The sequence below is a fragment of the Chiloscyllium punctatum genome, chromosome 32, assembly GCF_047496795.1.
Source record: "Chiloscyllium punctatum isolate Juve2018m chromosome 32, sChiPun1.3, whole genome shotgun sequence".
NCBI lineage: Eukaryota > Metazoa > Chordata > Chondrichthyes > Orectolobiformes > Hemiscylliidae > Chiloscyllium > Chiloscyllium punctatum.
Genome location: NC_092770.1, coordinates 15,698,407 through 15,710,445, shown reverse-complemented (window position 1 = coordinate 15,710,445; position 12,039 = coordinate 15,698,407). Strand labels below are relative to the sequence as shown.

The window sequence follows — 12,039 nt, the reverse complement described above, 5'->3', positions numbered from 1 at the left end:
AGGGTAATGAGGAAAAGGCAGATCATCAGAGCTGCTATCAAAGGGTCTGCTGCTTTTACAATTTATGGTGTTATAAATACAGATCTGTGGGAAACAAATTTGGATTTCCTGCTTACAAATAAAAGAATATTCAATATATTTTCTGGTTAATTGTTTTGAAATTACTTTGACAGTTCTTATGTTGTGTGGTGCAGCTTTCATTGAAAATTAACACATTGGAGTCACAGTTTAATTTTCCACTTAATGAATTAGATGGACTGAATGGCCTCCTTCCGAGCTGGAACAATTCTGTGATTGTACAAGGAGCTCCGATTCATACAGCCAGCCCCAGATTGATTCCTTCTTCTTGTTATTTTCCTTGTTTGTAATGTAGGCCCAGCACAGGGGAGCTGAAGCAGGAAGTAAGCCAGTATTCCCTTCTCTTGAATGATAAGAATTTCCGTATAGATAGAATCCGTTACTTGGACAGGTTCGGGAGTGACTGGGCAAGATACAGCAATGCACAGAAGCCACGCTCTCTTCAAGAGGTAAACTGGATCACCGCAAATTTTACGTTAATCTTAGAATTTGTTGGGAAAGTGACATTGAGGTTAAGGCATTTGCTGCGTAAATCGACCAGTGATGAGGGAAGAGATCCCTTGTAAATTGTGAATTACCACAGGTTACTGACAGATTTCTACTGCTCCATTGTTAACCTTCACATATAATTGTCTGTTAAACTCACCACAGAATTGTTAAGGTTGGTATTTAACAGCATAAAAACCCTTTTAATGGAACGATTCCTATTCTTGCTACACTATTCAACCTTACCAGCGGAGAAAGGCAACTGTCCAAAGTTTGGATCCTTGTTCCTGTAGTAAGTTATCGTCAGAATCTTTTTATTCTTTATTTGTTTGTTGACTCTTTCTTTCTTTCTCATTTTTTTTCTCTCTTTCTAAATTCAGTTTTTTTCACAAAGGATTACATTTGAAATACAGCACAGGGGGAGGCTATTTGGCTCAACCAGTCCGTGCTAGCATTCATGCTCCACTTGAGCTTCCTCCCATCTTTGGGGAATCTAAATCTAATATCAGAATTCTCTCTTCCCTTCCCCCTCATGAGCTCGTCAAGTTTTGCATTGGGACAATGTTAAAGTCGCTACATAAATGCATCCTGTTGATCCAAGTCTGTAAATGTGATTGTGTTATCATGAACATTTAAAAGACATTTGGGTGTGTACATGAATCAGAACGGTTTGGAGGGATATAATTTAGTTTGGGAATATGGTCGGCGTGGACTAGTTGGACTGAAGGATCTGCTCTATGACTCTACACCTCTCTAAGTTTAAAGCTAATGCTGATTTTGCTTTTGTGCACCTCCTGTGCACCTTGTCTGCCCCATTCTATCTAAACATGCTATGATCGGTGTGATCTTATATGCTGTAATCTGCCTGTACTGCTCACAATACAAAACTTTTCACTGCACTTAGGTACATGTGACAACAATAAATCAAGACAAATCAATCAAATATACTAGCTGGATAAAGCCTGAGGACGTGTTTGTCCTCTCCTGATAGTGTGTCCCTATTCCAAATCTTGCAGCTGCGAGCATTAGTCTGGGGCCTCCTGGAAAGAAACTTTCGCTACTTTTGTCAGACTTTCATAAGCGTCTGCATCAATGATGATTGTGGAGCAGATAAGGAGAAGCTGGATGACATACTGCTGAGGTAAGATTACCAAACACAACATCAGCTCTTCGTTATTCCCAGTAGTTACCGTTGAGAACGTTTGGAATTTGTTTACAAGGTGATATTTGGTGAGGAGCTGTCTAATAACTGCAAAATACCGCAAATGTTGAAAATCCGAAATAAAAAAATAGAGAGTGCTGCAGAAGTCTTGCAGGCCTGGCAGCTTGAGTGGAGACAGAAACAGAGCTCTCTTGCCACAAATGCTGCCAGGTCTGCTGATAGCCATATCTAATTCAGTCTACACTCGAGTGTTCAGTCAGTCAGGTTTCATGATGTGAGTCTTTTTAAAAATTGATGCTCACTGTGACTGATGGGTTAAGTCTGGGTGTGAACTCAAAGAAAAGTCAACAAACTGCACCAACAGTTAGAAGCCAGGAGCTGAAGTGTGGATTAGATATTTAAAGCATTGTTAAAAAAAAATACACACAAAGAAAGAATCGTCTCTGCTTAGCTCTCAGATGTAAAACATACAACCTATTCCAATTGGGAAATGTCATTATAGGGAGAGGTATAATTTGCTGTTTGCTAAAACTGAGCCAAAAAATACATTAACTGCTTTCTAATGAGAATGTGACATGGGACCAGCATCACAGTCTATATCAGAGACTCAAACATTACCTCTTCTCTCAAATCAAACTCTGCCAGCCACTCTGTTGTCTCACAGATGAGCCTCTAGTTAAACAGAGGCAAGACAGAAGCTATCAAATTCACTTTGTGTCTCACCCCAATTTCACACTCACCGAAAGACCCCATAAATCTTGGTTTCTCATTTCAACTATTTTCCCTAGCCTCTGCCCGTCCCTCTTTTCTAAACACATTGGAATCATTCTTATACAGTTATTCACTGTCGGGATGTAAGTATTGTTGGCAAGGCTGTATATTTGTTGCCTTGTGAAAGAAGTGGCAGGCTCTCATCTTGTGTGTGTTTGATAAAACTGAATGGGTTTAAAAGGTAGTTAGGTGGCAACCACATTATTGTGCAGCTGGAGTCACACAGAGGGTGCAGACTGAGCAAACTGCCAGGCAAGAAAGCCCAAGGTGCATCTCCTTCATCTTCTCCTACACTAATAAAACAACAATGAAGCTATTGATCAATCGTAGTGTAGTGGCCAATCTCTATCATTGAGTGAAAGCAGACCCAGAAATGAGGTTTGGAAATCCCCCACACCCCACGGTGGAGAGCTTTGGGGACCAGAGGTTCAAAGCCAATGGATCTTCCAAGCTCATTACACGGAGGGCAGGAGAAAGGGAGGTTTGAAGGAGCATCTCAAAGGAAGAGGGAGTGGCAGCAAGGTTTAAAAAGGGAATTCTGCACAATATCAATATTGTGTTGTCTCATGCTGTGTCCATTATACATCATTCTGTTGCTACTGTTGATTGGAACCTTCTCTTTAGAATGAAAGTAATCCTTCTCCCCATGGAACTGGAAAAGCTATGGTACAGCTTGCCAATCAGTTACCCAGCAGAAGCTATTTCATTGAGAAAATTCCTTCGGCATTTCAGCAGAATGAAAAAGGTGAAGGACTCAGGTTGGTGAAACTTTGTACTGGTGAAACTGGTAATTTAAATTGAAGATAAGAATTAGGAACTGGAGTAGGCCATTCAGCCCCTTGTGCCTGCTCCACCATTGATATCATGCCTAAATATATCTACTTCAGCTCCACCTTCCCATCGTGTCCTTGTTACATAGGGTCACACAGTATGGGAACAGATCCTTTGGTCCAACTTATCTGTGCTGACCAGACATTCCAATCTGACTTAGTCCCATATCCCTCTAAACCCTTCCTATTTATATACCCACCCAGGTGCTAGGGAAGAGATTGCCCTTGCCGAGATATTTGTATCATTGATAGCCACAGGTGAGGTGCCAGACGACTGGAGCTTGGCTAATGTAGTGCCATTGTTTAAGAAAGGCTGTTAGGAGAAGCCAGAGAACTATAGACTGGTGAGCCTTATGTCAGTGGTGGGTAGGTTGTTGGAGGGGATTCTGAGGGACAGGGAATTACACACATTTGGAAAGGCAAGGACTTATTAGGGACAGTCAATATGGCATTGTGCATGGGAAATCGTGTCTCATTAACTTGATTGAGTTTTTTGAAGAGGTGACAAAGAAGATTGATGAAGGTAGAGCAGTAGATGTTGTCTATACAGACTTCAGAAAAGCATTTGACAAGGTTCTGCACGATAGACTGTTTAGTAAGGTTAGATCACATGGGAAAGATAAAAACAAGGACTGCAGATGCTGGAAACCAGAGTCTAGATTAGAGTGGTGCTGGAAAAGCACAGCAGGTCAGGCAGCATCCGAGGAGCAGGAAAATCAACGTTTTGGGCAAAAGCCCTTCATCAGGAATAGAGGCAGAGTGCCTGAAGAGTATCTCTCCACTCTGCAAGCACCCTGCCTCTAATTCCGATGAAGGGCTTTTGCCCGGAACGTCAATCTTCCTGCTCCTCGGATGCTGCCTGACCTGCTGTGCTTTTCCAGCACCATTCTAATCTAGACTCTAGATCACATGGGATCCAGGGCAGCTAGCCAATTAGATGCAAAATTGGTTTGAAGGTAGGAGACAGAGTGTGATGGTAGAGAGTTCCTTCTCAGGCTGGAGGCTTGTCACCAGCAGCATGCCTCAAATATCGGAGCTGGGTCCACTGCTTTTCATCATTTATATCAACGATTTGAATGTGAATATAGGAAGCGTGGTTAGTCAGTTTGCAGATGACACCAAAATAAGTGGTGTAGTGGACAGTGAAGAAGATTATCTCAGAGAACAACAGGACCTTGATCAGATGAGCCAAAGGGCTGAGGAATGGCACATGGAGTTTAATTTAGATAAATGTGAGGTATTGCATTTTGTTTGGGCAAATCAGGGCAGGACGTATACAGGTAATGGCAAGGTCCTGGAGAGTGTTGCTGAGCAAAGAGACATAGGGGTACAGGTGTTCCTTGAAAGTGGAGTTGCAGGTAGACGGAGTGGGGAAGGCAGCATTTGGCACACTTGCCTTCATTGGTCAGAACACTGATCATAGGAGTTGGGCTTCATGTTGCTGTTCTATTGGACAATAGTGAGGCCACTTTTGGAATACTGCTTTCAATTCTGGTCTTCCTGCTGTGGGAAAGATGTTGTGAAACTAGAGAAGGTGCAAAAAAGATTCACAAGAATGTTGCTGGAGTTGGAGAGTTTGAACTTTTGAGAGAGGCTTCATAGGCTGGGGCTTTTTTCCCCCTGGCATGTCAGAGGCTGAAGGGTGACCTTAAAGAGGTTTATAAAATCATGAGAAGCATGGATAGGGTAAATAATCAAGGTCCTTTCCCCAGAGTGGGGGGGTAGACCAAAACTAGAGAACATAGTTTTAAGGAGAAAGGGCAAATATTTTAAAAAGGCCTGTGGGGCAACTTTTTCAAGCAGAGGGTGGTGTGAATTATGGAATGAGCGGTGTGCGGAGGTATAATTACAACATTTGAAAAGGTTTGTGATTCTCCAGGTATCCAAACATCTATCGACCTCTGTCTCTGGTTGAGCATCCACCAACCCTGCCCAAACCAGTAAAGAATACCAACACTTCACAATCTGCAGCGTGAAGAAATCCCTCCTTCTCCCAGCCCTTAATTGCTGAACCTTTATCCTATGACCTCTGATTGTACCTTATTCAACCAGAGGAGACATCCTCTCCACATTAACTGTGCTCGGTCCTCAAAAGAATTTGACTGATTTCCATAGCATCCCATCCCATTCTTCCAAACACCATGGAACACAGGCCTATTCAATTCAGTATGTCCTCTCAGGGCAAGCTTTGCATCCCAAGGAAGATTAGCCGCTGTTATGAAATGCAACTTGCGTGAGCTTCTTGCAGTTTAAGATTGTATTCACAGCAGAAACAATAAGCTAACGTGGGTTGGAAACTAGCCCCTAGGATTGCAGAGTATGGATAAAGGGTGCCAGGAGCTGCCTTCCGCCAGGAAAAACCTCATCATTTTTGTAAACCACCGAGTCACTCTTAGCCAGAGCTGACACAGAAATAGGAAGTGTGAGAAATAGTCAGTAGGTCTGGAAGTATCAGCAGAGAGAGAAACAGGATGAACATTTCAGTCGATGATCTTGCGTCAGAACTGGACAAAGATAGATAGGACCAGATTTGGATTAAGTGCAGAGAACATCAAGGGGATGTGAGTGATGAAGTGGGAGATAGACATGATTAAACCACTGAATGGTAATGAAATAGTAAAATGACCTTAGTAACGAAAGGATGGGACTTGAGAAGGAATTAAATAGAAACAGAAAATGCTGAAAATACTCAGCAAATCATGGAAGCAAGTGGCAAGAGAGAAAGAAAATTAACCTTTCATCAGACTGGTATAATTGATGACAGTGAAATAGCTAAGGATAAGGGAGGTTTGGGCCAGGAATGTGGTAAGAAAGGCAGTTGAACCCCAGAGATTTCAACACCCAACTGGCTTCATCTCAATTACGGATCATCAAAACCCCACTCCTAATCCAGCAGCAGCAGCTCAGACCTTCCTAACCTCCACTCTCATCACTCAGATCCAGCCTACACTCCTGCCCCCAGCCACACCTACCCACCACACCTCCTAGTATAAACCCACAACTCCCCATTACCGAGACCCAGCCTACACCTCCCCCACCACATCTCCTCACCCCTACTCCCAGCATTGCTCCAAACTTCCCCCACCCCATACCACCCAAACCCAGCCCCCCTACCTCCACCCCAGCCACACCTACCCACCCCTTCTTCCAGCATCACCCCATGACTCCCCATTATTCAGACCACACCTCCCCCCACTACAGTTCCTCACCCCCACTCCTAGCATTGCCCCACATCTTCCCACCCCTAGAACTTACCCACTGCTCCCCTCCTACTGTCTCTGTATTTCCATTTCCAGCATTAACTGTCTATACCTTTAATCATATTTAACAGTTTCTGGGAATGGAGGAATTAAATCCTCTTTGGAGGGGGTCAGTGCAGACTCAATGGGCCAAATGGCCTCTATCTGAGCTGCAGGGTTGCTGTGAGCTGTTATTCTTTCCCCCTCTTTCCCAAGAATAAACTCTGGTTTCAGGTTTTTAAGATAAGTTTATCAAGCCATCAAACTTGGACAACACGGTGGCACAGTGGTTAGCACTGCTGCCTCACAGCACCAGAGACCCGGGTTCAATTCCCGCCTCGGGCGACTGTCTGTGTGGAATTTGCACGTTCTCCCAGTGTCTGTGTGGGTTTCCTCCGGGTTCTCCGGTTTCCTCCCACAGTCCAAAGATGTGCAGGTCAGGTGAATTGGCCGTGCTAAATTGCCCGTAGTGTTAGGTAAGGGGTATGGGTGGGTTGCGCTTTAGCGGGGCGGTGTGGACTTGTTGGGACGAAGGGCCTGTTTCCACACTGTAAGTAATCTAATCTAATCTAATGTGTTCTCTATTTCTGTCTCTGATCCTTTATTCTGATCTATCCCACATAGAAAAGGACGGGCAGAAAAACCCAGTCGCCCACATCCAGAAGAAACTACGACGTGACGTTGTTAAACATTGGAATGACCTAAAGTCTGTCCTTAAGGCACGAGATCCACATGGTACAGGGAGAGTGCCTTTCAGAGACATTCAGGCACTGTGTATGACTCTGAAGTGGAGCCTGCTGCCTGCAGAGCTTGACAAATTGCTGGCAGCTTACGATTTGGATAAGAATGCAGAGTTCCATTACATTCCATTTATGAAATCCTACACCAAAATGGAGAAAGGTAAATAGTTAGAAATACCAATTTTTCAACTTTCCATTTTAATGTGCTTTTCAAAGAGCTTATGATCTCACCCCTGGCCATCTCAGAAATCAGCTCCAGTGCCATCCCCCGGCCTCTGCTGTCTCGAAGTTCCTCCACTTCTGCACAACCCTAATTTTAATGGCTCCATTATTAGCATTCATGTTTTCAGTTCCCTCTGGAAAGCCCTTACTAAGATTCTTAACTTTTCACTGTTTCTTGAAGATTCTCCTTAAACCTATCACTAATATCAGTTTTAATATCTTCTCCCTGTGCTTCAAATCTTAGTTAATATGGCTCCTGTGAATCCATCTTAGAATCATCATATCCACTGAGTCATGGCTGATACTTTAACTAAAATAATGAAAAGTAAAATCTAGATCCCAAAGTATGCAGTGTTAATTTTTTTTCAATTATGATTACAGCAGTGGTCTAATGGTAAGTCATGCCAATATTATGTCAGAGCACAGTGTTAGTGCAATGGAGAGATCGGGAAACAAGATTAGGAAATGAATCACTCAGAGCCAGTATGGGAACCATCGTGGCAACATAATCCATTCACTCAACAACACAGCAGACCAGGAAACAGTGGAAACATGACTCGCGGCTTACAGACACTGTGTTAAATGTTCAAAGTCAATGTGTCAAGTACATGTTCTTGTAAAATCAAAGCGTTCATTTTTAAATGCAGTAGCTGTTAGCTTAGTTTTCATGTTTTTCAAAACTAGGATGTCTAAACAGTCCCACATATGCACTTTTATACCCTATTCCCCCACAATCCCTACCTCATGTGCCACTCCCCATCCCTTTCCCCATAGCCTCATACCCCACGTTTGACACTTTGCTTACCTCAATACCTCCTTACTGTTCATTTTCCATACCCCACCCTCTTGTACTTCCTTCTTACCCAATACTCCCATAACCCATTCACTCCTGACCTCACTCCTCCCTCGTCACACCCCCAAAGCCTACCCAATCTTACTCCAATATCCCCATACCCTTGTTACCTTTATCTCACTCCCCATATCATAAGACAGCAGCAGAAGTAGGCCAGTCAGCCCAACTCTGCATCACCATTCCACAAGACTATGACTGATCAGATAATCCTCATCTCCACTTTCTTACCTTGATTCCACATAACATCCAGTGATGTTAGCACTAAACCACCATCTCTCCAGTTGCACAGAATAAATTTATTTTGGGTGAAATGACAGAAATTGCCAGAAAAGCTCAGCAGGGAAGTTTCCTAGCTGTCATCAGTTCTGAGGAAGGGTCTCTGGCCCTGAAATGATAACTGACTTCTGTCTGCAGGTATTGCCAGACCTGCAATTGCTGTTTTTGTTTGCTTTCTTCTACCGCAGTTCTTTTGGTTTTTATTCCGAGGCTATGAATCCTGCACAGAGTAACTCATGCCCTGATTCCCCAAATTCTGTTCACTAACTACAATGCTGAAGTGAAAAGTTTGATGGTTTACTCCCCCTCTTGCCTGGATGAGTGCAGCTCCAACAACACTCAAGCAGCGTGACACCATCCAGATGAAAGCAATCCACTTGATTAGCATCCCAACTACCAACTTCAATATTACATCCATCCACTACCAGGACATAGTGGCAGCATTGTAGAAATACCATTTATAAGATTCAGAGCGGTAACAAGTTAATGTTCATTTAACAGTGCATTCCAAACCTGCAACATCTATCATCTAGAAGTGAAAGGCCAGCATTGCACCATTCTCCAGTCTGAAAAATAAGCATTTACCACAACCTCTCTGTCCTGAAGCCAAGTTTGTTTTTAAATGCAAGCACTATTCCAAGGGCCTCAATTGAGCTAACTGACCTTCCAAAGCACATGATTTCAACCATCTTGAAGGATAGGGGCAAAAGATCACCATTTGCAAGTTCCCCTCCAAGCCATTCCATCCTCCCTTGTAACTCTATCACTGTTCCTTCACTGTTTCTGGGTCAAAAACATGCAACTCCCTCCTGGATGCATGTTGGTCCCTCTCTCTGCCACATTAGATTGCAGTGATTGAAGGAGGCAGCTCGCTACCCTCTTCTCAGTGTAAGAACGAATGGACGACAGTTGTTGGCCTTCACAGGATACCCACAAGCACTGAAGGTATTTTTTATTTTAAAACTGACCTTCGTGTAAATGGAACCAATTGACACAACAGAAAAATAAAGATGCTGACACTCGGACAGGCAGGTTTCCATCTGCCTAAGCAGATCTGTAGGTCACCAGAAACAGCACTATTCCATGCACGCAGATCTGGGAAAATATTTAACTCTAGAATGTGTGTGATTCTCTTCAATATTATCTCCGAGGTTTCAGGGGGATTTTCGTGACTTTTTGCTTTAGACTTGTGCAGGGTATCAAGCAACATCACACCAGGTACCGATCCCTTTCTCCCTCCACTCATCTCTCCCCTCCCACCCTCTCTCAACACCTCTTCTCCCCTGCCTCCTCGCTTTCCTATCCCCTACTTCTCACAGATGCTTTCTCCCCCTCCTGTCTGCTCCCCATTTTCTCCTACCCAGTCCCTCACTCAAAACATTGACAATTTGCTACTGAAAAGCCCAGGTTCAGTCCTGCTGACTCAGTGGGTTTGGGTTTCATGGCTGATGTAGTATTTGCTTCATAGATGCACATAAATAAAGATTTGAATTTAAATATTATTTGTGCCATGTATACTCTGTAGTGCTAGTGTATTCTAGAACCCAAAGTTAAAGGATTCAGCACCCATGTATTAGTTATTACAAGACATAGAGTCTCTTTAATAGCTCAGCAAAGCATTCTAACATTATCAAAGAAATAATTAAATAAATATTTGAAAAGCAAGAATATGAAGTTACAGGCAAATGGGAATGTTGCAGTACATACATTCCACTGAAGGACTAGTATTGATGTAGGCACAATGGGATGAATAGCCTGTGTAAATTTGTGCAAAAATTGATTACATTTCAATTTGTTTAATGTACAAAGTCAACGTTTTCTCCATGACTATTTATTTGTAAAACTTAGACAGCATTGAGTACTGTGTTTTAATCCCATTCAGGTGAAGGTGAATAAATTAGACTCACCTTACTTATTCAAGTTCCTTCCATATAGCTCTACAAAGGTTTGATTTTAAATAGTTTACAAAAAAATGGTCTCAGTTTGAACTTCATGAGTGGCAAACACCATTTAGTCCAAATCAGATCAGTGGAGTCTGAATCCATTTGTTGGATGTCCAACTCAAGCCCAAATACTTTGCCACTGGGAAAATTGGATTAAAAACAGGGATAAAATATTAAAATATCTAAAAAAAAACTTGGAGCTCAGTCGAGTGTCAGTATCGACCAGAATGTCACATTGACTGGCTGCTCATAGACATTCCATGCGTGAAATAGGTTCAGAGAGGATATTACATCATTGCAGTTGATGACATTAATGTTTAGGCTTAAGCGTCTTGTTAGGCTTCTTCGACAGCCAATTCCTACACCTATTCTTTCTCCCCTGAGAAGGGTTGGCAGATGCTTGGGGACACCCTCAGCAGGTTTCTCTGGAAGTCACACACACCATCCTGACTTGGAAATATATCACCATTCCTTCACTGGTGCTGATCAAAAACTTAGATGGACTGCATTGGGTCACCCAAGGGTAATTTAGATGGACAACCAATGCTCGTGGGTGTAGGTTTGCTCGCTAAACAGAAAAGGTTCATTTCCAGATGTTTTGATATCTTACTAGGTAAGATCTTCAGTGGACCTCATGTGAGGCAATGCTGAAAATTCCTGATTTTTATTTATATGTTTAGGGTTCCTTTGGGTTGATGTCATTTACCGTGGTGAAGTCACTTCCGGTTCTGTTTCTCAGGGGGTGGTAGATGGAGTCTAACTCAAATGTGTTTGTTGATAGAGTTCCGGTTGGAATGCCCTGCTTCTAGGGATTTCTGTTTTTGCTTCTGTTCATGAATGCCAGTGTGATTATCCCATCTGAAGAATTGACTTGTAAAGGTGAACTGGGCAGCGATGTCTACTCCAGCTGTTGGATGGGGTTGTGAGAACTGCATTTTCGTTAGCACCTGAGAACCGTGACAGTGCAATAAATGTACCTATCAAAACCATATTTAATAAAGCCAATCTTATTTGAAAATATATCACTTATATTTGTGAGTTACTTTCTAATACAAAGCAACAATAGAATTTAACAACTTCTAACAATACTAGATAAAGTAAATTGTGAACTTTCAGATTAAAGGTTGCTTTTTTTAAAGAGCATAAAGTTTTTAAATTGGAAATAGTTTCAGGCTGTATAGGCCCAGGACAAGGCATATATTCAGAAATGCCAGTACAATCCAGTTGGGCTGAATGGACTGTTTCTATGTTGTAATTTTTATTTTAACGATTGGTCATCACAACATGACCTTCTGGTAAATAGAACAGAAGGGAAGAGTTGCTGACGACATGATAGGAAGTTTTCCACCGGCATTAGCAGCTCTGTAGCTCATTTGAAATCACACAGATTTGTGTGCGCACATCTGAGAATATTTTTAATTCTGGCATCTATTTTTAAC

At 42.5% G+C, this 12,039-nt stretch overlaps 1 protein-coding gene across 1 annotated transcript in view; it reads left to right on the top strand.

The window, feature by feature from the left end:
- LOC140458284 (uncharacterized) overlaps window positions 1-10,159 on the top strand; it is a 28,593-nt gene extending 18,434 nt beyond the window's left edge. The window contains exons 7-11 of the mRNA XM_072552687.1: window positions 374-527; window positions 1,581-1,705; window positions 3,122-3,255; window positions 7,191-7,466; window positions 7,910-10,159. Coding sequence (XP_072408788.1) covers window positions 374-527; window positions 1,581-1,705; window positions 3,122-3,255; window positions 7,191-7,466; window positions 7,910-7,920 — 700 coding nt within the window. The 3' untranslated portion in view covers window positions 7,921-10,159. The remainder of the gene's footprint in view (window positions 1-373; window positions 528-1,580; window positions 1,706-3,121; window positions 3,256-7,190; window positions 7,467-7,909) is intronic.
- Window positions 10,160-12,039: the final 1,880 nt, after the last annotated feature.